General features: G+C 43.6%; 1 protein-coding gene across 3 annotated transcripts in view; it reads right to left on the bottom strand.

Moving 5' to 3' along the window:
* LOC133503111 (BEN domain-containing protein 5-like) overlaps window positions 1–26,885 on the bottom strand; it is a 278,787-nt gene that overhangs the window by 12,348 nt on the left and 239,554 nt on the right. For all 3 annotated transcript variants that reach the window (XM_061824322.1, XM_061824321.1, XM_061824323.1), the window contains exon 6: window positions 21,753–21,792. In XM_061824322.1, the coding sequence (XP_061680306.1) occupies window positions 21,753–21,792 (40 nt within the window). The remainder of the gene's footprint in view (window positions 1–21,752; window positions 21,793–26,885) is intronic.

A 26,885-nucleotide genomic window follows, 5' to 3' on the forward strand; every position in this document is an offset into this window, starting at 1 on the left:
GGTAGAAGCATCTTTCGCATTAGACATTCAGTACGCATGGACAATCAACATGCATTTAACTTTTTCTCATAACATACACAGTCCTGTTGTATGTAATGCAGTACAGATCATTATTCACAAGTACACTTTTTATTTTGTTCCACAGTTTGGCAGAGGCCACCACTACACTCCAGAGAAGAGGATACTGACAACAATGAGGGTCAGGAGAAGTGTGGAATCTTCTTCGCAACCTGGACTAAGCACATATGCTTTTCGACCGGGAAATAAAAAAAAAAAAGTGGGAATAAAATAATTATACTGTAATAGCATACCTCAGAGTAAAACTTAAAAAAACGAGTAAAACGTTAAAACTCATACACTGCCAGCTTTCTTAATTATCATCAATATTTGACTTCTAAAGCTGCCAGTGGCAGTGAATGTGTTTTATAGGAAGGCATGTTTATCGGGAGTTGTGTGACATCAGCAAATATGAAAACACAAAGGAACACATTGGAGAAGAAAGCGCAAAGCGACATTTAAGCTTTACAGTTGACTCAAGTCAGGAAGTTTGCATGTGGAGTGACTGGGTGTGAGCTCTAGTCGATAGCAGTTACTTGTAGGAATGTTCCTGCTCATGGTGTGGAAATACTGTATAGCATTTATTGTTATCTTTGACCACTTCAGAGGACATTAAAATATCTCAGAGGGAGAGGAAAAATACAGCATGCTACTAAATGTATGTGTGTGATGAGCTTTTGTTTTGATGTCTTTCTCCATTGGTTTTAGGTTAGGCTCCAGCAGTCCCGCGATCCGTGTGAGGATAAGCGGCATGGGAAATGGATGGGTGAATGTTCGCTGCCAAACGGCTGCTTGTTGTGAAGTGAGTTGAGTGAACTGCCACCATACAAGTATCTAAAATGTCTGCTTGGAAGACAAAGCAAAAAGATCTGCAAAAAGATCTGGTGAATCTCTTCTTTTTCTTTCGGCTTGTCTGATTAGGGGTCGCCACAGCATGTCATCTTTTTCCATCTTAGCCTATCTCGTGCATCTTCCTCTCTAACACCCACTGTCCTCATGTCTTCCCTCACAACATCCATCAAGCTTTTCTTTGGTCTTGCTCTTGCTCTTTTGCCTGGCAGCTCCATGCTCAGCATCCTTCTACCAATATACTCACTCTCTCCCCTCTGGACATGTCCAAACCATCGAAGTCTGCTCTCTCTTACCTTGTCTCCAAAACATCCAACTTTGGCTGTGCCTCTAATTAACTCAAGTCTAATCCTATCCAACCTGTTCACTTCAAGCGAGAACCTCAGCATCTTCATTTATGCCACCTCAAGTTCTGCTTCCTGTTGTTTCTTCAGTGCCACCGTCTTTAATCCGTACATCATGGCCGGCCTTACCACTGTTTTATAAACTTTGCCCTTCATCCTAGCGGAGATCTTCATTCCTCTCCTTTCCAGTCCATGCCTCCATCTTTCTACTTGTTCCTCAACCTGCTCCATGCTTTCACTGGATATCACAGTATCATCTGCGAACATCAGTGGTCCAAGGTGATTCCAGTCTAATCTCGTCTGTCAGCCCATCAATTACTACCGCAAACAGGAAGGGGCCCAGCGCAGATCCCTGATGCAGTCCCACCTCCACCTTAAATTCTTCTGACACACCTACGGGCACACCTCACCACTGTTCTGCTGCCCTCATAAATGTCCTCTCCCTTTCTAACATATTTCTCCGCCACGCCAGACTTGGGCATGCAGTACCACAGTTCCTCTCTTGGTACTCTGTCATCGGCTTTCTCTAGATCCACAAAGACACAATGTAGTTGCTTCTGACCTTCTCTGTACTTTTCCACGAGCATCCTCAAGGCAAATAATGCATCTGTGGTACTCTTTCTAGGCCATCATACAACGATCGTATCTAAAATCTCTCCTTGGAAGTCAAAGCAAAAAGATCTGGTGAACGGCGGCTCGTATCGAGAAACTCTTAAATCGGGTCATTTCTGTCTCAAGCCACCACTGTAGTTCAGTTTGAAGCTATTTCTTGTTTTGCTGAAATGAGTCCATTTTTAGTGGGTGGGCCTGTCACATTCAAGTGAGCGACTGTTTACCCTCTCTCTTTTCCCCACGCTGTTTTCATTCAAACAAGTGTGCCACCCTGGTACGCAGGTGTTTACCCTCTCCCATGCTGTACTACCTCTGTTACCATGACGACCAGGGCAGAGCAAAAGGTTCGAACAGGTCAAGCAAGTCCTACTCACGGAAGTGTAGTCCACAGCAGTAGTTCTCAACTCTAGTGACTCTGGGACCCACATTTTTCAACTGCATTTAAGTTGTGACCCATTTTTACAGACATAATAAAGAACAGTACAGTATTGGCGAAAAGCAGCCTTTGAAAATACATGCACAACATTTTTAAGCATAAATACGCAAGCTTACATTTTCAACGTGGCTTTCAGAGCATCTCATTAGAAACTCGGGGTGAACAATACAACTATATAAATGTGCATATTTTGGCATTTTCTTTTAAGGAAAATGAAGGACGCACACTGAACTGTAAACGTTTTAACGGGCTGAATTATGGGATGAAAATACCGGTGGTATTCTTAAAATGTTTAAATGCCCCAAGCAACTATATTTCTACCTGTTAAACTCTTTTTTTTTTTTTTTTTTTTAAATAAAAGGCAAGTCAGACCTGGGATATACATTAAATATTTCACTGGTGGCGACGATGTAACTGATTTGTAAGGAAGTCGAAACAAAGCATAATGTATCTCTTACTAACAGTAGTGTAAGTACTAAAGCCATAATTGGAATAAATAATTGTATGAGAACTAACTACGCCAACTGATGCTGGTGCGTTTATTCGTAAATTTGTCAGTATGTGTAACACATGGGGAGGATTCATATTGCAGTACTGAAGGGCCCGCTGTGCTGCAAAGAGAGTACAAATAATCATTTCAAAATAAAAAGGTAAATAATAGTATGGGATATTAATTATAAATGCAACCCTTCACTCCCTGAGAAGGGTTGCGTCAGGAAGGGCATCCGGCGTAAAAATTGTGCCAAACATATATGTGCGTTCATCTGAGATGACACGCTGTGGCGACCCCGGAAGGGACAAGCCGAAAGAAACATATATATATATATATATAAACTGAATGTGCAATATCAAAGATTAGTTGCAAGACAGTCAAGGTCAGAGAACTAAAGGTAAATAAGACCTAAATTAGATAACGAAACTGCAATGCTGCTAAAGTGGCGGGTGAAAACCGCAGTTTAGTGTGTCTGTGTGTATTCATGCGTGTGTGTGCATGTTTGTGCGGTGCCAGAATTCAGGTGGGCAGAGGACAGAAGTGGTCAGAGAGGTGTCATCCCCTGCTATGCGGATGGCTTGGCAGGGTGAGGCGGGTGCCGTAAATATCCTGCAGGGAGGGAAGAGCCGTTCCTATGATTTCTCACCTGCCCTCACTATGCGGTGGAGTGTTTTGTAGCAGGATGCAGTGCAGGCTCTGTTCCATACAGTGAAAAGGAGGGGACGCAACATGCAACCTTGAGGGGCTCCCGTGTTCAGAGTGATGGGTTTGGACATGTTGCTTTTGACCCGTAATGCCGTATTGAATGCCGAGTTCAAGTTTATGATTAGCTGTCTGACATATGAGTCCAGAGAGTTCAGGTGTGTGAAGACAGAGTGGAGAGCAGTGGAGACGGCGTCACCAGTTGAGTGGCACCGGGGATTTCAGTGTGTTGATTCTATTCTTTCTCTTATGCCACGGTGTAACCTTAAAATGTTGTCCGTCAGTACCGTCGTAAGCCAAGACCGCCCTGTAATTTCTGACTACCTGTCCACGACCCACAAGTTGTGAGTCGCTAGCCTAGGGTGCGAGTAAATAGTAAGCACCAATAAAGATAATACTCGTGGCGTCATGGAGACATCACTTCATCATCTCCTTTTCCTTTCGGCTTGTCCCGTTAGGGGTAACCCATACGTTTATCAAATAGTGTGCTGTTCTGTTCATGTGGTACACACAACAAATACCTTCCCAAACACCAAAAAGTTAGCATGTTCTGCTAATCAGAAGCTACTTCTTGAAAGCTAACTTGAAACTATGAATGCACCAAAACTTTCTAATAAAACTTCTGCGATGGTGACCGTTTTGAGTTCTACTTCCAAAGTTTTCTATGGGGGGGGACAACAACTTTTTGACCTTTAAAGTTCTGCTGCATCTTACGGTCAGGCAACTATTGCTTCTTATGCGTTATTGAAAATATTCGCGGTGTGTCAAAGACGAGATTATTACACGTCTGATCGGATTTCCTTGACCTACAGCGTACGGTCCCGAGTTGATGCCTTATTTATTGAGCAGAAAGGCCAGTAGACAGGGTAGTCTCATCCAAAAGGGAAATGGGCTGCTCAATTGTCAGTCCGCCGAAGAGTAGCACAGTGGCTAATCGACACAAACACTTTTGTTCCACTTGGGCTGCTTTAATTGAAACTGAATTGATGCAGAATTTTTTTATAAAGCCTTTGTGTCTTCTCCGGTGTGTTATTTGCAAGTTTCGAGGCATTTAGTTTGGACCGGTTTTCAACGTCTTAACGCGCCCGCGGTGCTCGCTCATTGTGCTGTCTGACTAGCGTGAGATGGATGAGAATGTCGTAAAAAGTAGCAAATGAAGCAGACAGCGATTCTCGCATCTTGTTTTGCCATCAGGGCTTCGAGCGAGTCGGAGTTTCGGCGTGGGAATCACCGACGTGAAACACTCGACAGTGTTTCAATGCGTGACATTTTTATTTATCTGTGACCGCCCGCAGAGCAAATAGATCATCCGCTCGGACTGCGACTTGATCAGAAGTTCAAAGACTATGAGAGGAAAACAAGAGATAAAAAAAGAGAGATTTGGGCAGACTCTTAACAAATAGAACAGAGGATTACTGTTAATCTAAACTTGTATTCCGTACTATCCTCGGGGCTGCTGGACTTGTCAACACAAAAGCTGCTGTGTCTTTGAAGCAGGCGTAGAGGGGAAGGGCATTTGTTTTAAATGGCTCACATCATATTATTTCTGCTGCCTGGGGAGGTTTAATAGAATTCTAAAGCACTTTCTCTCATATAAATACATTTCAGGGTCCATTTGGGTGCAGCAAGGATAATGGACAACTTCCTGGAGACAATAAAAAGATCTCTTTGTTTGAACGATGCTGTTTTACTGTCACGCTGAATGCAAAAAAAAAAAAAAAATCACATGGGCGTCACTTGTGTTTTTATTTATACGAAAGAAAATGTATTAGTGTGTAAGTGCAATGGGGGTATGTTCTTTATGTACTCTATAACAGTAGATATCGTAGAACAAGTCAACACACGTTTATTGCTTGAGAGGTTCAGCATCATTTTTGATTGGTCAAAAGTAGTTCAAGCACTTCATATTAATTAAATCCAAATAAGGTGCTCTTTTCAAGTGACACACAATAAAAAAAGGCAAACGGATGGCACTCTGTGGCACAGAAAACCTCTGCCAAGGCCAAACAATCCTCATTAAAGAGTAACAGCAAATAGAGTACAACGCTTGCATTTCACTGAATATTGTTATTAAGATGGATGCATTGTTTCCTGGTAAACTAAAGAAAAAAACATAGTAAGGGCGGCACGGTGGATCAGCCTCACAGTTCTGAGGACCCGGGTTCAATCCCGGACTCGCCTGTGTGGAGTTTGCATGTTCTCCCCGTGCCTGCGTGGGTTTTCTCGGGGCACTCCGGTTTCCACCCACATCCCAAAAAATGTGCAACATTCATTGGACACTCTGAATTGCCCATAGGTGTGATTGTGAGTGCAGATGTTTGTCTCGATGCGCCCTGCGATTGGCTGGCAACCAGTTCAGGGTGTACCCTGCCTCCTGGGCCGTTAGCAGCTGGGATAGGCTCCAGCACTCCCCGTGACCCTTGCGAGGATAAGCGACTAAGAAAATGCATGGATGCGATCGGCTCCAGCACTCCCCGTGACCCTTGTGAGGATAAGCGACTAAGAAAATGGATGGATGCATGGACTAGTCAATAAACCTCACAGTTTTACCAAAGCGTAGAGTAAACAAAACTGTGGATCAGTTCTAAAATGTAAAAATGTTTTTCTTTGGATTGGTTTTATTAAAAAAAGTTTTGGGTAATCCAGGTAACAAAGGAATAAACAGAATGAAAACATACACTCTGTGCCAGAAGAAAATCGAACTAAAATGCAACTTAATTTTCACAGCTTAATTGCACTTTTTCAGTGCGAACACACAGCAAACGTATCCTCTATAAGTAACTATTGAGGTTATAATGTCATTTTTCTCCCTTAACTTTCAGGTTAGCTACAAAGTGGAGTGTAATTAAAGTTTTTGGGCAATTAAAAGTGCACAGCGTCTGTTGTTCTAAATAGAGTTCATTCAGTCTCGAGGGAAGGCTTTTCAATTGTGAAAATTTCGGAGACCGCTTTTCACACAAAATGGTAATGCATTGATTGCTCTGGGTTGGTATGAAGGAATGGCATTTACAGCAACAATTAAGGCAAATTATTGCCTTCGGGACCTTGAAAATGCTTGAATTCCACTCTGAAGGCGCCACGTTAATCAGCTGACGATCCAGTGACTCTCATGATCGTAAAACTAACTGCATAATATTCGCATGGGACAACAATAATAATGATAACATTTTTTTTCTTCCTGTTGTATAATCAATAGGACCAGTTAAGCCATAAAAAGACTGTGGGAGTCAGGATAGAAGCCAGACATCATGTCCTGGCTATTAACTCCACACTGCCAGGCTCATCTATCTTAATTGGTCATCCATTAGCCTGCATTAAAGGGAGACACGGGATAATAGCAGTAATGATGCTGATGATGGAATTAGACTGCGGCAACACACGTCATCGTTGCCGCATTCGCTCCCCGGAATCACAAAGACCTCCGACGGACGGACCCGCGGACAGATGGACGTCGGGATAATATAAACGACTCCTGAATGCTGCCGCGCGGTTGTGTGCGTGAGAAGTCGATGAGAACGAAGGGAGGGCATGCAAATTTGGGTGGAAAAAGTTGCTCGCGCTAGGGGGTGCGCAAATGAATTTTAACAGCACGCAGACAACCAATCTAGACGCGGCACCTGTGCCAATCTGCGACTCTGCAGGACGGACAGATGCTGGTCCAGGTGTGGATGTGATGACAATTGGCAGCATCGTGCTACGACCTGAGCTGCTGCATGCAAACACAACCAAGCACGTGACATGATCACGCCACAGATAATTTTGATGTTGGGCATTATTCGATAATTTTAGCATCTAATGTTCAAATTTGCATTCAATAATTGATTTGGATTCTTAATACTGAGCAATATTCTGACAACCTGGGGTTCAAACCATCATATAACAACCTGTTGTTCCGCGAGTTATCGCAGCATACACAATAGCGTGCTATCCCAATTTCCGGGTTTGGTCACGCGATCATTTCATTTGAGAGCAGAGGGCGATTTTGCCCAACATGGATGCCCCTGTGATTGGTGAAAATGTATGAATTTACCCGTCTATATGCTAGCCCATGAATGCAACAATAATCAGGATACAATGTTTCAACGGATGGGGGCACATACAACATATTCTTGCACTTAAATTGTCTGTTTACTTGCCTTTTAGTAATCAGCTGTAGAATATGGGTTAGTTTCACCGAAGCGACAGTTTTCTGACCCCAAATCAGAGAAAATTAGATTTTGGTCAACAGAAACACGTCAAGAAGAACAGTGACCTTGATGCTTCAAACTATACCTCAAACTACAAAACAAGTAACGCAAGAACTAGAAAGGACTGTTGATGGAAAAATAGTTTCCAGACATACACACACTTTATACTAACTATAGAGACAAATACTGTTTATAATATATGTATATAGAAATTGTCTGTTCGGGTGCCATCCCCCAAAACTCGTGTGCCATCCAATATGTTGGCATTTCTCTCCCGACTAATCAACGTGACAAGTCAAGCTTCGACTCCTAATCTTTATCTTCAACCCAAAAATTGTGCTGAGCACACAACTACAGCAATGCAACGTTGCCATCTCCAGGAATCTGTTCATCATTACTAGCCTGACATTCAGAGACAATCTAGGCAACAGAATCATGTGCAGTGCAAGAAATTATGACAGGAAGCACAGAGCACAGCGCAAAAAAACTACGGGGTTGAACACATTATGGACGCGTTCTGGTTTATAGTAAACAATGAAGCAGAAAACATGATACACAAAAACTGTTTGCAGAGACTGCCAAACCACAGCAATGGTGGTCAGTCTTCTTTTCCTTTCGGTTTGTCCCGTTAGGTGTCGCCACAGCGTGTCATCTTTTTCCATCTAAGCCTATCTCTTGCATCCTCCTCTCTAACACCCACTGTCCTCATGTCTTCCCTCACAACATCAGTCAACCTTTTCTTTGGTCTTCCTCTCACTCTTTTGCCTGGCAGCTCCATCCTCAGCACCCTTCTACCAATATACTCTCTCTCTCTCTCTCTCTCTCTCTCTCTCACCACCTCTGGACATGTCCAAACGATCGAAGTCTGCACTCTCTCACCTTGTCTCCAAAACATCCAACTTTGGCTGTGCCTCTAATGAGCTCATTTCTAATCCTATACAACCTGTTCACTCTGAGCGAGAACCTCAACATCTTCATTTCTGCCACCTCCAGTTCTGCTTCCTGTTGTCTCTTTAGTGGCACCGTCTCTAATCCGTACATCATGGTCGGCCTCACCACTGTTTTGTAAACATTGCCCTTCATCCTTGCGGAGACTCTTCTGCCACATAACACACCAGACACCTTCCGCCAGCTATTCCAACCTTCTTGGACCCATTTCTTAATTTCTTTACCACACTCACCATTGCTCTGGATTGTTGACCCCAATTATTTGAAGTTGTCCACCCTCGCTATCTCTTCTCCTCCATAGCCTCACTCTTTCCCCTCCACCCCTCTCAACTCACGGACATATATTCTGTTTTACTTCGGCTAATCTTCATTCCGTCCCATCCACCATTCATTCAATGGTGGTCAGTGAATACAAGTAATATCGTACAAGTTGGTGAATACAAGTACTTTGAGAAGCCATTGGATGAACCAATACACGGAAAAGATTCTGATGTGAAAAGACGACGGAAGGGAGCCCAGACATCAATTTGTATGAAATGTCAACCATACTGCAGCAAAATGCTAACAACAAGGCGGAAAAGAAAGAGAGCGTGAAGTAGGCACAGAGTGTCTCACCCACGACAAATAGATGGAATTCATTTAACCACACAGAGTTACGTGACTATTATGTCACACATTGTGACTTATGAGTGGGAGATGAGAAGTTTTGTGGCTGTCCTTGGCACTTGAAAAATACCTGTAGACGGTAACATATATGATTAGAACATTTCGGCATATGTGTGTTCATCCAAAGCTGCTCAGAAAATGGATGGATAAATTACAAACAAATAATATCGTGAGACTCTTTATAACGTAAATGCTTGATGGGATGATTAAAGTAGGAGGACGGGCGAAGGTGGCCTTCGCGCCATACTGTTAATTGCTATATCATATTTCAAATGCATGAGTCCCACCCCTACTGCTAAGCTTGAAGAGTTGCCTTTCATGTTAACTTTATGTTAAGAAGCTTTACTTTGAAAAGTATCAGCCAAACCGCCTTTTTGAAGATGAGTTTTTCTTCTGCACTATCGTTCCTTGATCAATAATCGTTGTTTACACTGAGAGAATGCCATTTTCCCACTACTGCTGGAGGCATTCCTTTTTCTTATTACGCCTCATAATTAGATCCACGGGAATTTCTAATCAAGCGTGACGGCAGCATTCGCCAATTTAAAAGGTGATAGCCCATGAAATGAACAGCCAAGTGTCATGGAATCAGCTGGCTATGCTCGAGGGGCCTGTAAAAACCATGACAACAGCGCTGGAGAGTACGAGGGGCACACAAAGACGAGCACCTTGCTGTAAATAAATGCTTCATAGAGCGGTATCAACACCGACCACGCCACGCCGTGTATAGGCAGAGATCCCTCCATTGATCCTCTTTATAAAGAACGTGAAGACCGACCAAAGAAATACTCATCATATTTCAGCGCCAGTCAATTTGGTTCATTAGGTTGTGCTCTAGCTCCTGCTGCGGCCCTGTATCGATCTCGCTGCTGTCAGCGCAGTGTTATTTTTCCGCTAAGTAGGTAGTGGACTTGCAAAATTACAATTTATACTGTACGTGGTCAACGCTGGTCATGCAACAGATGAACAAATATACAATTGAACCTCTCGAGTTGAAGACTCTCAAGGTTGTAGGATTCCTAATTTGTCTCCCCCCCCAAAAAAAAAAACAAAAAAAAGTTCAGCTCAGTTCAGCATTTAGCTTTTCCTTTCATTAGACTATTTGCAAGAACATTGAATGAGAAGACGCACCTCACGTTCAGTAGGTGAAGTGACCTCACTCACAATTTAAAGCCCAAGTGTCATCCCTATAAACATTCTAAAATAGATATTGAAATGAAAAATACATATAACATTATTCACTTCAATGTCTACACGAAAAAATATATATGAGCGGAGAGCGCGTCATCCATGCGCAAAGTTGCAGAAGTGTCATTCGACATCCAAGTGGTCGCCAAATCGGCTGCATGGACTGCCAGTGATGTCACCCCGGACATTCGCCATTGAAAACACACTCTGCCACCTACTATGGGACACGCCCCTTCAGACACGGGAGCTCTTTTCGAAGAGAACATCTCACAATCATGTGAAGTATCCGGATCACTTCTAACTCACAACAGACTCCCAGTCAGTATGTATGAGCCAGCCCGGCCGGCCGAAGCCGTGCTCGTCCGGAGCCGACGGGCACATCGACACATTTAGCACCTCTGACTTACGGACGCGGATCTTTTGTTATGTTCTGAAAAGATTACGTCAACCCCCCCGAACTATTGTTTTTTTATTGTAGCTCTATACACACCACATCATTTGGAACCCACAAAGCTCTCGTCCTTTGCACCTGTGCAATCCATTTTTCATGACGAACCGGGTCTCTTGGAATCTTATGAAGGGTAAATCCATCCTCCCAAGTGTTCGAGCAAACTCCAGCAATGTAACGAGCTGCCATTTTGGCTAACAAGAAGGAACAACAAGCTACCTTCCAGCAGGAAAAACTAGTATAAACATACGAGAACACTTGAGTGTGCTACTGCCCTTAACGTCACTTCCTGCTTCTTGTCGTAAACAAATCCCTCGAGAGGATTTTCATGGCGGGAGTTACAAAAAGCGGCATACGTCAAAATCATGTTTTGTGATGAAAAACGGATGGGTCCATAGCGGCTGCCGTTTTTTCATTAATAACGTACTAAAAATCATCCATTTCATGACAGTGGCACTTTAAGCGGAAAGAATCCAGCATCAACATGCAAGTTATCAGTTGTCAAAATATATCAGTTTTACAAAACAAAGTAGTGAGCGTCACAGGCACTATCCAGGAGGAAATGACAGGCCTCCATGAATACATGTACATCAACAAGCAACAGACACCCAGAAGAAGAAGGAGCCAGATGGGCTGTCATGGAACAGCAAGCCCCTGCTATGCATGTACGGGGAGTCCTCGGGTTAAGACGTTCCGACTTTACAACGCCGTCCCTCATCCTCCATTTGGTCTGGCTAATGCTTGTCCGTGTTTGTGCGCTGGGAGTATCATTGCATTTTTTGCCCTCCGTTTTAGACATCATCGCCCCAAAGAAGAAACCTGCGTCTTTTAGCAACGTTTCTGCAGCCACAAGAAAATCCATGACCATGGAAACGAAGCTCAAGATCATAAAAAGATTGGAGTAAGGAGAGACTCCAACACCACCAAGGCTTCAATTGGTCGACAATGCCCGCATTTTAGCGCATGTGGTGGGTTCCGTTCCCATGTCGATACGATGATCACAAAACGAGGTTCTTTGATACCTGTTGAGATGGAGAGGTTTGAGCCTCCCCTTCTTCTTCTCCATCCGCCCCTCAGCAATAAAGCTAAGTTCGTCATCTTGTTGATGTCAATGTTTTTGTTTTTTATACAAAGTATTTTGATGTAAATTCTGACTTTAACGACGGAATCCGACTTCAGTCGAAATTCGAGTTAAGTCGCTACTCTAGGAACGGATCTCAGTCGTAGACTGAGGACTCCCTGTACGACTGAAAACTTAAGAAGTGCATAACATCGAGAAAACCTACCAGAGGCTGGAAAAGGCCGGTCTGGGGGAATATATATATATATATATATATATATATATATATATATATAATATATATATATAAGGTGCTGAGCTTTACAGGGACGGTTGCTTATGCCGCTGATATTTTCTGCTCTTATCTCCATTTATCTGGCAGGCAGAGAGGTTGGCAGGCAGGTGAACCTCAGCACATGATGGCTGGTGGGCAAGGTTTACTTCTTTGCGAGAATACAACTCATCTTGCAGCCCCACCACACACATCTGTGTCTTTGCCTCTCTTAGCCTTTCCTCCAGGGCTGCTGTCAGACAGCTCGAACTGACAGCAGGGAGCCGCCGGGATTGGCTGAGCAATCTGCGGACGCCCGTCATGTGGCCCGGCTCAGAGGTGTACAGCATCTGAAAGATAATAGGAGCTAAAACCCGGGCCAACCCACCCCTCGCTCTTTATTTGGGGGACAGAGCCTGCGTTGAATGGTGGCGAGGGCGATGGTCGGGTGTAAAGAGGGCATGTTGAACGAGTGCTGTAAAAAAAAAGAAATGTTAAATGTGCTGTTTACTTAAGTGACCACCAAGACACTCGAATCCCGTCTGTCACAAGTGCCGTGAAGGTCACTCTATTCCGCAGTGTGATTCTTGTTGTGACTGATTATAAGCTTGAACAGGCTCAAGGAAATCTTATTCCTCTAAAATAAACGTTAAAACTTTAAAAATATATATATATAAAATGCTACAATCTATCCCATATTACCAATTTGTTCCATAACACCAAAAATGAGGTCAGCTAAAATAAAATGTTAACAGAAAAAATGCACACAAAGCTCAAAAAAAAAAAATCTCTACAGCGATCACTCGTAGATGAAATGAAAAGTATGCTATTTTTTCCCCCAAATAAACCACCTATTTTCCATTTAATTTGTCTCTAATATAACATTTTAACTGACAATATGTAAAAGCTGTGACATGACATTTAATTTAAGATCCAGCTGGCAGTAAATTTGCAAAATGTCTCTGATATGGCTAATGGAGCTAAAGTGTTGCTGGTGGAAAAAGTACCCAAGCAATATAGTTGGAAATCACACTTAAAATAAGCGCACTACATGAAGTTGAAGTGTGCAAATATATCTCAAAAATGTGAGGGCTCAGGATATTGTATGAAATGAAAACCTAAATGTACAATATTTTCTCATCTGAATATTTTTTTTTATTTTTAAATGTCATACGTCATTTTAAAAAGCGCCGTTGTCACGTCACGCATGAATGTCCATCAATCACCCGACTGGGTTGAAACCTGTCTGTATCGCAACCAAGCACACAATTAAATTCATCTATGACTCATTAAACGTCTGCTTGACGCACAATTAGCGAGCGTGGCTAGTGTGTGAGCATTTTGAACCTCCCCCCCCAACTCCGACTTTGTTAAGGACTAATGAAAGCCGCTTTTAAGGCAACCATTTAACTCGTCGTTAGCAGTCACTGTCCTGTAATAATCCCTCTGTATGGCTCCTCCGTCTCCATTAGAGGTCAGTACAAAGTCACGCCCGGGACGGCTGAGTGGCGTTTTCCCGCGGATTTAAAGGAATGCTCCTGCACCTGACAGCTGACCCCGCTGAGAAAACAGGGCAATTAAATGTGGAATTTCCCTATGGAAATTAATAATTCATCATTTTTTTATTTATATATACACTACAATATATAGCCAGTGGGCACACATAGACCGTAAGCGAACGTCACGGCGACCTTGACCACGGTGGTGAGTATCTGCTGGCAAGGTGAGGTCTGCGCTGTTTGCGACATTGAATATTCTCACGAGGCTTCCGTTGAGTGGCAGGTTGTTACATTAACATTTTATTTAGCTGTGACATTAGTGATAATGGGAATTGTCGCACTTGGACCGGACGCGCAGACACTCCGGGATCGTTTGCGAATGGCGGCGATATCGCGGCCGTTTCGTGAGGAACGGTGTCACACACACATACACACGCGCGGTCCGAGAACTCAATCCAGCAGCCATAACGGGGAGACAGAGTGGCATCAACCCCTATTATCTAGTCCCTACACTATGAACACAAAAGGCTCCACGGAACAAAAATCCAATCAGTGCTCTGTGGGAGGATTTGCTCCACAGCAGTGCTCAGCAACACTGGCGGCTCCGCTGGTGACAAAGAAATCATCTCGGAGCCTCCAGCCTGTTCACAGCCTATTTACCGGCTTGGTCACATCCCCCCTCTTGGCGAAAGAGGACAGGCAACAGTTTTAGGCACTTCTCTCGCATTCCTATTCCCACGCGCAGCAACAAGAAACGCGGTCGACTGTGTGTACACAGCGTGAAATTACCATATTTGCTTAGGACATACGAGCGCGAAGATGGGCTTTAAAATAATTGTCTGATGTCAAATATTCTCCGTATAGGGCCACGGGCGCATACTGGAAATATGGGCCTCGCCTGGCTCACCAGCCCGCACTTTCTTTTTTTTTTTGCATGCTACATTAGCAACCTCGGTTCCCCCGTTCATTAGCATACCGCCGCTTATTTAGCTAGGCTGCGGAGAAGCATTCAATAAAACAAACTGCTCAATATGAAGCAGAAAGCGCTCCCCAGCTCCCTCGCTCCCATCGGCAGCCAGCCACTTCTTTATGCGCGCAACAAAATGGAAGCACGGCATCACGTCGGGAGGAGGAAGGAGGTAAAATATGCTAATTCACGCCATCAGGATACAGTACATAATTAGGCCAATAATAGGAAGCCTTGTTTTCACAGCTGATCATTTATACAAAAGCATGTTTTCTAAAATGCACTATTCCTGTATTTCCCCCCCTTAGTGTTGCTCATGCCCTCCCTCTTTCAGGTGCCTCAGTGGAAACAAATCTCTGCAGTTTGCCGGCTTGAAAGTCAAGCATTTTCAGGCGGAAATTCAAGGCCCCCACCCCCAGATTTCTATCAGCTCAGGACGACGCGTGCACCAAACAGGAGATTGCGCACAGTATGTCCTACCCATTTTTATACACTCGCAGCGAAAGCCGCAGTATTTTTGCTGTGTTGCTGACACTTTTATTGTTTCTAATTAAAGCAAGGCAGCGCCGCAGGAGCCAATTGAGGAAGACGGCAGTTCAAACTCTCGTTTGAAATCTACAAACGGACTGGGGAGGCTTATTATGATCATTTCGCAGGAGTACTCGGAAAGTGACGGAAAGTTATTCGAGTCTTTGTGTTGGCACCCTACTTACAGTGAGGGATCATGAATAAATGATGTGGGCCACTGGTCAAAGCGAGACAACACAAAAAAAAAGTATTTTCTTCAAAGTTGGGCAGTAATGGCGCTGCTGCAAAAAGCAATAAATAATCTGTCTCCACTTGAAGGTTTTAGAGGAACCGAGCTCTGACAGAATTCAGTGAGCGCATTTGCTAATTGCACAACAGCGCGTGACAACAGAGACATAAATACACGGTCACAGAGAACTTGGACGTTTTTATAGCACCTTCACTACTTTAGCTTTTCGTTTTTTTACTCATTCATCTGCGGTGAAGGGTGGCAATGCGGTCATCAGAAGCAATTTGAGTCTTTGTGTCATGGTTCAAGGAGACTTTAAAAGGGAATTCCAGTGGTTCGCATGAACAATGTTTCCAATACGTATAATAATAGGTCACGTAACATGTACACCTCGTACGCCGAAGCTCAGCTGACAGCCTCGCCGCCGAAGCTGGGCTAACGGCCCCCCCTGGATGCCGAAACTGCACTAACGGCCTCCGCCGCCGAAGATGGGCTAATGGCCTCCGCCACTAAAGCTCGGCTAACGGCCCGCCGCTGAAGCTCGGCTCGCGGCCCGCCACCGGAGCTCGCTCATCAGACTCCGCGTCAGAGCTCTGAGGGCCTTTGTTTACGTACTTAAGTGCCCCGCGTAGGCCTCCGAAGAACCATCCGAATATTCAACATTTACAGCCACAGGTTCAAATCTGTACTGAAGTATTCCTCCGTCTTCCTGCTCAACCGATACGGCTATTTCTTCATCAGAAATCCGATAAATCATCGCTGGGCATAAATGGTGTCCCATGTAAGCGAGTGTTTGGAAACCCACGTAACACGTCACAACCGCCCACGCAGGTCATGTGACTCGCAAAAATGGCAGCGCCCTGAAAATTCGTAATTGTCGATAAAAATCTTCTCAAAACACAACTAAATGAGAGCGGATTTAACATCACATTGTCAAAATAGAGTATATATTACATGGCCCATTGGATACATTGTTCATGCAAACCACTGGAATTCCCCTTTAATAGAAGTCCTCCACCTATCGAATATTTTCAGACTTGATTGATTGAGGATGTATGGCTTTAAAAGGCGGAGCCTAGCCTGGTGAGTGACATGAGAGTCAGCGAATGAGAGTGTAGCGTTGGATGTTGTGAGCTCAGGTTAGCGGCTGGCTAACTGCTCAGTACCTTGTCTCTAGCTCCAATATGTTCCATTCTAACTAGCGGTATATTAAATTAGCTAACGTTGATACTTTGTGTTGGCGATGGTAGATGTGCTGTGTTGCTACACGAGTTAGTTCTGCTTTCCAGTCGACACATTGCACTTGTTCTTATTTTTTAAGTAATAATAAATAATTCCAGACTTTGGACATTCTCTGTCTTTTGTGCACTCTTTCCTCGTGGTTCACCACCACCGCAAGAACTTATTTCCATACGGAGCGTGAGTGTGCAATATTATAAGTCCGTGCAGAAAAATAATCATTAGAAAGATTTGATATACAAACTTCAAATTATTTTGTAATTGAATTAGTCACGTTATCATAGTCATTGTTTCAGGCCTACTATATGTGTGTACCTGGATTGCAACAATTAAATATTGTGTTGTGCGTGGTGAACACGAATTATAAAACAGTCCCCAGTGTGTGAATTGTGCAGCACGAATGACTTGTTTTGCCGCATCTTGTGAACGACGTACTTCTGTCTGAGCCATTATGACCCACTTTGAAATCGCAATTTGTCACTGAATGCTGTTTCCATGGGAACAATATGGCTATAGCGATTGTGTTGCCGATGGTGTGGAAAACGCGAGGTCCGCGTTGAACTGTTTTGTTCTCGCTCCTGCTGTTGCATAAAAAGCAAATGTGAAAAATCCAAAATCGCGCCGTTGCATGTCGGCATTCAGCCGGATGCGAACCTGACCCGGGTGCGATCGGATTCGGTGGGTGTGTCTGAGAAGCAAAGCGGGGAGCGCAATGATTTCTGGGGAAAGAGGAGCGCTAATGAACAACATTTACAACTAACGCTGCATTCAAGTGGCCGAGACAAGATATTAATGATTCATGTGTATAACACACCACTGCCAATAGTCAATACAATAGTTAATTCCCAAATGTAACGTATGTATAATGTTGTCGCTCCATCAATGTTTATTAATTATATATATATTAATAAAATTATTTATTTATTCATGCATAACTGTCTATTTGTTGCTTTCTTTGTTGTTCATAGTTAACGTAGCAGCTTTAATTCACTATTGCAAACACTTAATTTATTTATTAAACCTACTTTTGATCCATGCATATGTCATCACATATGCTGCCTATTCTTGCCACTTGGGCTCACATTTACATTTGCATAAGTAGCATTGATGGTTATTGGAGAATACTGTTTACATATTCTTTATTTACATATTCGCTGTTAGTGTTGAATTCATTGTCAATGGCCTATATATATAGATTAATTACAATATATGTACAGGTTTTTTTTTAGTTCTACAGAATACTGTTCAACTGTTCCCATTCAGTGCTGTAAATATGAATATGACCTCCATTTATTCATCAAGTTTGCCTTTCACATTTGCATATATAGTATTTAATATTCCTGTGCAGTTTCCAGATACAATGCTTCCCTGTAAATACATATATTTTTGATATTTGTTTCATATTCTTGTGTTTATGTTGCACTTTACTGCTACATTAGAAAGAAAAGTCAAGAATTTGGCCATTGCTGCATTAATAAAGGCTTCTATTCGATTCTATTCTATTAGCAAATCTTTAAAAAAAAAGAAAAGAAAAAAAGCACAAAACATTTCAGGAATGCCCGCCCTTTCGTTGCACGCACACGTGCCGCGTTCATGTGCCGGCGTCCTCTCGAACCGGCCTGGATTTCATGAATATGATTGACCTCCCCCCCCGCCATAATGCTGAGAGTGCATAAAAGGCAAAAAAGGAGAAAGTAAAGAGCGGCGAGCCGAGTTGATTTACAACAACACATTATCCCGGCGCCCCGCCCGCACATATGGAAAAGGACAATCTAATCGATGGGCCAAAAGAATGACAATGGCCTCTCAAATCAATGCCCGCACCCCGTTTTCTCACTGCGAGAAGACAAAGCATTCGAGAGTTTTTTTTTTGTTTTTGCCGCACGGCGCCGTGTGTTTGTTTAGCGGCAGTTAATTTGTGTTGCCTTTGCTGTGGGTGAAAAGCGTTGCCGGGACTAATCATTACTTAGTTGTGACGGGGCTGGAAAGGTCAGCAGTCTGAAATGTCAGGCTGTGTTCAACAGGAGCCAGATGCAACCGCGTGCCGCTCAAGTGTCCAATTAAGGAGGGTCGAGAGAGGTTTGAGTGGGTCTCTGTGTGGGTGGTGCCCGTGCGAGCGTGGGTAATGGCGCAGAGAAGCTGCAGTGGAGCTACGGTGCGCAGCAGTTTTACCCCTCACGTGCGGCATGCAGAAAGGCGGTACGTTCGGATGCAGTAAATTACGCGTAAAAGCGTTTATTGAGAAGTGAAACGAACATAATGGCCCACCACGTTAGCCACTGGGGTAATAACGTTTGTCATCCCCTCGTGGCCCCTTCTGCTGTCGATGTTATGAAGATGAGGTAGAGTGGGCCGACGGTACTGAAAACGAGCATGACGAGGCGAGACAAATGCGGTATGCAATGAGATTACTCGGCCCGGCGATTGGCTGCGTGGCAACCAGTCCAGGGCATAGCCCGCCTCACGGCAAAAGTCAGCAGCGATGGGCTGCGGGGGCTCACCTGTCACCCAGATTACCACAGGAAATGGATGCATGAGTAGATGGATGGAGATCACTTTTAAGTAAGAGTGGTTGCCCACTTAAAAAAAAAAAAAAATTGTCCAGGAAGAAAAAAAAATATTTGGTAGGAATGCATTGATAACTTATCACAGGTACAAGTAGTGTACTTATAGTTGAGTAGTGGTTGGTACCTTGATACCGCCATTATGATTGTGATGAAAGTGTGTTTAGTCTAAATCAAATATTGTCCAAAACCCTAATTTTTATATAATACTTATTAGAGTAAAATTGCTCATTATTTACATTTTAACAACCCAACTGAATGTGAAAAATGCTAATTTGTGCATTTTTTCTCACGGCCCTAAGGGGGCACTCTAGTGGAAAAGGTAAGAGTGAGACCGGTGGAATATATGTGCCGAGGAAGTGACTTTTACCGGTTAGGGCTGGGCTAGTGTGTTACCGGCGTGTCTCAGGTATTTTTAGCAGCAGGTTTGGTTTTTTTTTTAACCGGCCCTGTTGGCGCGGCACTAGCGTTAGCACGCTGGCGCTAGCATTAGTGCAGTGGTGCTAGCGTTAAACTCTCTGTGTACCGCCTTTCTTTGTAAATATCGTGTGTTTCAATGTCGGTTTCAATGTGGATACTTATGGCTTTTATACAGCTGCAGCCTATGAATGTACCAAATGGTATTTCCTTGACAGATGTACTGGGTGAGGCTTATAACCAGGTGCGCTCTGTAGGCCGGGAATTACGGTACATATGATGCTATCTTACCCGTGTGTGTTAACCAAATGATAAAGTAGGTAAAAAGTACTACGGTACTGCTTCATGAGAAAACGTCCAAGTTATAAATGAAACATGTGACAGGACAACTATTTGGTAGAGCGATATTTTATCACACCCTTGCCTACTTTTCGTTAATCGGCCTACCGCAAAGCAGTGCGTTGGCTGGCCGCCCCTGTCACGGTTTTGTTTTGGGAGTGTGGCCGCAATAGCCACAATTTATTACACTGGGTATCCTCCCATTTTCTTTGTGATAGTGTAGTACAGTATTCACATTTAAATATGAAAGCTTTTTCAAATTAAATGTGATCTCTATTTTGAGTATACAGTATCGCAATCTATAAGAGGTGAAAACATTACTTAAAAGCGAAGTATAGTAATTTCTGGGGTATAAGCCGCAATTTTTTTCCACACACTTTCAAACCTGCGGTTTATGCGGTGATGCGGCTAATTTGTGCTTGTTTTTTTTTTTTTTTTTTTTAAACCAGCCGCATTAGCGGGGCTCTAGCATTAGCACAGTGGCGCTAGCATTGAACTCTGTGTATCGTCTTTCTTTGTAAATATCTCGTGTTTCAGTGTAGGCCCTTGCGGCTTTTACACAGCTGCGGCGTGTGTATGTACCAAATGGGTATTTCCTATACAAATGTACTGGGTGAGGGTTATAACCAGGTGCGCTCTGTAGGCCGGGAATTACGGTAACCATTTTTGGCCAATGTTGAGAGCACAACAATTATGCATACAACACTGCATATGACTATGGATTTAATGCAATGTATGAGATTATTTCTGTAACATCTACAACAACAAAATGCCCAGTGTCCATAAAGTGTTATGATTAGCTAATAAATTTTTCAATCTCAACTGAACGTTTCTGAGTGGAGAAGATGGAAGATGCAAAGAGAACCGTTCCTTCAGGTGATCCTAAGTTCAGGAAGTAATATTTTGAATGACGGGGGCTTTTTCCCGTCAGTCTGCAACTTGGAGGAATTTAGAACTGACTAGTTTCTGCTTATTCTTGCTGAGAGAGGAGGAACTTGAAAAGAGCCTAAATCCCCAAATTTAAATTCAGCATTTTTGCACCTTTGTTCAACAGATTTAAAAAGGATATTTCGTCTTTCACCCCACCGCAGTTAGACTTAAATTTTCCTTGTAGTGTCCATGTAAAGACCCAAAACTGACAACTCAGATGATCGTTAAAAAAAAACAAAAGTGAAATTTCCCACACGTGGCATGTCTTTTTTTGAACTCGTCCCCGCAGAAGGTGTTGCAGTACTTTTCCGTCTTCCTCACACTCTCAAATTCCTTCCCGCCTCATCTCTCACTGCGGATGCCCTCTGTCAAGCTGCGAAGACCAGCCGACGTCGGCATCGCTGCCGTCTGTAGGAACAGCTGCAACGTAAACCTCCGAAATTAACCTGCGCCGCGAGAGCCTCGCGTCTGCGGGATTCTAATCAAAGCGCATTAGATCTCGCAGACACTACGGACATATGGGTCTGTCTATATCCTTTTGCTGTCCCCATCTGGTTCACCTCTCGGAGTTTGCAAACTTCTGGTCACTCCCCACAATGGCGCATTCCGCACAGCAACGGCGCGGCTTTGTGTTGTGTTACAGCCAATATATCAGCACGTGTTGCGCTAGTTATAGAGTTTTCATCCAAACGTAGAGGTTTAGCTACAGATCCCGACTGTACCACTTCGATGCTGTTCTTGTTCGGTAGACCGTGGGAAAGAGCGTGCCAAGGACTTACCGCAATTGGTGATGGTTAACAGGTCCAGCTGCCGTTGTTGCTGAAAGAAGCGAAGAGAGCCGTTAGCGTCATCAAAAAAGTACCGATCGTCACAATCAAGTAGCTGTAAGTACGCATTTTTAAGTGATGGTCTGGGAAATATGTTTTTTTTTTTTAATATTTCAGTCTTTTTTTATGTGCATTTGCTTTCAGGGAGCACACCAGATGGCAGATAAAAGCAAAAAGCCTTTTTTGTTCCACAGGGCAGATTTATGATGTGATTTAGCACTCATAGCCCAATGTCAGCATTGCGTGCGTGTGCGTGGACATACTTGAAGGACACGGATGACAACATTAAGAGGAAACTTCAAATTATGCCCTGAAAAATGCATGATGCCGCCGACTATCATCCGGCATGCTCTGATTTTGGCAAGCCACGTTCACTCTGCGGTGAGTGGCGTCTCTTGACTGGTCCGGCGTAGCTCATGATTAACATATTTCTTTCATTAACATATTTCTTTCATATTTGGTTTGGTTTGGTTTGCGTAATGTGCGCATAACAGCTTTCGTCAGCTGTTATGAGCTCACACTTTCATTTGTGACACTTGAAACGTGATAATTTGCACGCGGAAACGCACCTGTTGGTATTGAACTAATTAGCAGTTTTTTGTGCATTGAAAAAGTTGCAGGTAATTACTTGAATCTTTTTTTTTTTTTTACATTATTTGCTCTGTTAGAGTGGTCATCTTTTTACTCTAAAAAGTATTATGTTTAGGTAAAACATGCTTCATGTTCAAGAAAAATTTGTCTTATTGACCAACATTTGATTAAAATAAAACACACAGTTCGCTGAGATAAGCTACGGCACTCCCGCAACCCTTGTGAGGATAAGCAGCTTGGATAATAGACATGGACGCATCTCAAGACTAATGGCATTAATTCTGAATATACCCATGTGGCAGTTTCGGCCAAACGTAAGCCCGTGTTCATCTATTTGAGCTGAAAAAAGTGGCACTGATGCATCATGAGTACCGTAATTTCCGGCCTATTAACCACGACTTTTTTTACACACTTTCAACCCTGGGGTTTATGCGGTGATACGGCTAATTTGTGCATTTTTTTCTAACGGCCACAAGGGCGCACTCGAGCGGAAAAAGTAAGAGTGAAACCGAATATATGTGCCGAGGAAGTGACTTTTACCTGTTCGGCCCTGTTAGCGCTGCGCTAGCGTGTTACTGCTGTGTCTCAGTGATTTTTACCAGGTATGTTTTTTTTTTTAACTGGCCTTGTTAGCACGGTGCAAGCATTAGCGTTAGCATGGCGGCGCTAGTGTTAAACTCTCTGTGTACCGCCTTTGTAAATATCTCGTGTTTCAATGTCGGTTTCAATGTGGGCACTTGCGGCTTTTACACGGCTGCGGCCTATGTCTCTACCAAATGGTATTTCCTTCAGAAATGTACTGGGTGAGGCTTATAACCAGCTGCGCTCTGTGGGCCGGGAATTACGGTAATTACTTTGACCGCGTGACTGCTGCCTCTTATATGTAAACATTACATTTAAAAAAGAACCTCCAGTATATTTTGGCACCTTTTTTTTTTTTTTTTTTTACATGCAGCAGCAGTTGAGATTAAATGAAAAGAGAAAAAGAAGGAAAACACCATCAACACATCTAACAGCATAATCTGTTCATAGCATCTTGAAAACAAGGAGAAAAGCAAACCAAGCGTCCAGGATGTCCTCACATTATTACCTCCATTTAAATAAATGCCATTCACCATCAATCACTTGGTGTCCACCTGAATACCGTAATTCCCGGCCTACAGAGCACACCTTGTTATAAGCCTCACCCAGTACATTTGAAATAACAAAGGAAATACCATTTGGTACATACATAATCCGTAGCTGTGCAAAAGCCGCAAGTGCCCACGTTGAAACAGACATTGAAACACGAGATATTTACAAAGAGGGCACACAGAGTTTAATGCTGTGCTAATGCTAACGCTAGCGCGCTAACAGGGCTGGTTTAAAAGAAACACACTGGTAAAAATCACTGAGACACGGCAGGAACAGGATAGTGCAGCGCTAACAGAGCCGGACCGGTAAAAGTCACTTCCTCTGCACATATATTCTACCGGTCTCACTCTTACCTTTTCCGCTCGACTGCCCCCTTGCGGTCGCTAGAAAAAAATGCTCAAATTAGCCGCATCACCGCATAAACCGCACGGTTGAAAGCGTGTGAAAAAAGTCGCGGTTTATAGGCCGGAAATTATGGTAAATAACCGCCAAACCTGAAATCAGTGCTTGCTATTTATTGTCACGAAAACAACAAAAGCAACGTCACCTTTGTCATGCCTGATGCCACCATGTGTTGAGGTGTGTGTCATTACCGCGCACAGGCAAAAAAAAAAAAACAAAAAAAAAACGAGCAGACACAACATCTGTCAAGTCGAAGTTTATGATGGAGTCGAAAGCAGTTTCGCTAACTTTTGCAACTTTATTCCCAGTGTGTGGGATAAGTGGTCTAAAAGAGGAAGATGGAAGGCGGTTCTCACATATGCTCACATTCCCCGCAACACACGCGCACACATAAGACACACACTTGACTAGGGAGCACTGCAGTAATCAACACCTCAGCCCTCTTAAACCAACAGTCCCTCCGGAAAGAAGATATCCAAGGAACAGATGAAAGCTCTCTCTCTCTCTCTCTCTCTCTCTCTGTGTGTCAGTCACACCGGCGATGTCATGGTCAAAGGCAGACATCATTTACATCCAGGCACATTAACCATTTGCTCAGAAGGAAAAGCAATGAGACACTTACAGAATACTTGGCGTCCTTCCCGCCTTACGTGCATGCGTCAAGTGGAACACGGCTGACGGCTGACATTCATTTTCCTGTTTAGCGGAGGCTCTTACAAAGAGAGACTTACCGCATGTGATGCGGTAGGAAATTGGCACAAGATGGCCGCGGTGGTGGAACTCCAGAAGCCGGTTCATCGACTCCGCGGGATGCTCAAAAACCGACACTGGCGCTGTTTAGCATCCCAATCTCCTTGATTAGTTTGCTCATTTTTAAATCTTTTTTACTGGTCCCAAAGTACACTTTTTGCTTGGTTCGACTTGCCGTTGATGCGTCTCAACAGGTACAAGTCAGCATGGTCGCGTCGAGATGAACATCTGGCAATCAGTCCACACTTCATGGGCGACTTTGTAATCTGTTTGTTAAATCTCTCAGTATAAACCTGACACTAGTCCTTTAGGGAAATCCATCCATTATCTTTGCCGCTTATCCTCACGAGGGTCGCGTGGAGTGCTCGGCCCTATCCCAACGGGCAGGAGGTAGGGTAGTCCAGTCTCGCTTTTGTTAAGCTCTTTAGTTGTCTCATAGTTACCAGACTTTGTTTCTCGTTCTTTGGATCCTGCCTTCTTGGACTGTGTTGTCGTGCGCAACTTTAGTTTATAATAAAGCCCACTGAACATCATGCCTTTGCCTGGGAGTCCTGTATTTGGGTCCGCCGCCGCACCAGGGTACACCCTGAACTGGTCCCCAGGCCAATCGCAGCGCAGATCGAGACAAACAGCCAGCTGCAGTCACAATCACACCTAAGGGCAATTTAGAGAGTCCAATTAATGTTGCATGTTTTTGGGATGTGTGAGGAAACCGGAGTGTCCGGAGAAAACCCAAGCAGGCACGGGGAGAACATGCAAACCCAACACAGGCGGGTTTGGGATCGAACTCTAGTCAGATTGGTCTGATGGTGTCCCCAGGAGGTATGATATATAAGAATGATATATTTTCTTTTGATTCATTCACTATTGCCACACGCCGAATTTCATATGATTTTTGGGGATATCTCGTCTTAACATAATGAATTCTTGTGTGAAACATTATTTGGCAGAATCTGTTTTATATAATAGGCATCACGGTGGATCAGCTGGAAAGCGCTGGCCTCACAGTTCAGAGGTCTCGGGTTCAAACCCGGACTCGCCTGTATGAAGTATGCATGTTCTCCCCTGTGCCTGCGTGGGTTTTCTCCGGGCACTCCGGTTTCCTCTCAGATCCCAAAAACATGCAACATTAATTGGACACACTAAATTGTCCCTAGGTGTGATTGTGAGTGCGGCTGCTGGTCTCTATGTGCCCTGCGATTGGCTGGCGATCGGTTCACGGTGTACCCCGCCTCCTGCCCGTTGACAGCTGGGAGAGGCTCCAGCGCTCCCCACGACCCTTGTGAGGATAAGTGGCTAAGAAAATGGATGGATGTTTTACATAATACATTTGAACCAAACACAGAAATAAATGCATGATGCTTAAATATATGAGGGGGGGGGGGTGCGGGGGAAACGAGACGTGGATATTCACGTGAGGCGCCGAGCCGCACGGAACTTGCCTGAGTGACCAAACAAGCGGCAGAGGTCACTGTGACAACACGAGACACACAACAAGCCAGCGTGCAAGCCGACATCACACATTCTGTCCACCGGAGCGCCACTTTCACAGTAACTAACACACACACACACACATATATTGTCGCTGTCCCTCGTGGAGACTGAAGAAATGGAGACAGTAGAGGAATGAATAACAGATAAATCTCGTCTAATATTTACAGGGTGTCATACAAAAGATTGGAAACACAAAATAATCACTTTTACTCACTTCAGCTGAGCCACGATTACGCTATAATATTTACAAAGATAAAATCTGTGTGGGTAAAATACAGACATGAAATTATTATTATTTTCCACTTAGATGAATGCGACAGTCACCAATTACAATAGTTGCGTTCACTTTCAAGACGTTACTGATTAGTGTCAAAATTGTCAAACCTTGCTTAAAAAGTACACGGATGGACCTGTAACCACAAGTCATAAAGTGTTTTTCCGCCAATGAGGATGATTTGCCTGCATTATAAAAATAAGGAATATGAAATAGTCCATCAAAATAAAAAATGACCATCTTCTCTTTGGACTGATCGTCAAATAGAGTTACTTCTGAATATAAAGACCAATGAAGAAAACAAAAAAACTCATTTCAGTCGCGGGCCACATTGTAGTTACGGTTTCCCCTCAGAGGGCCATCATGACTGTGAAACCATAAATATACTGAATCACCTCATCATATTTACACAGGAAATTAACAGATTTTCACCACTTGGG

This window comes from Syngnathoides biaculeatus, chromosome 7 (genome assembly GCF_019802595.1).
Source record: "Syngnathoides biaculeatus isolate LvHL_M chromosome 7, ASM1980259v1, whole genome shotgun sequence".
Classification (NCBI taxonomy): Eukaryota; Metazoa; Chordata; class Actinopteri; order Syngnathiformes; family Syngnathidae; genus Syngnathoides; species Syngnathoides biaculeatus.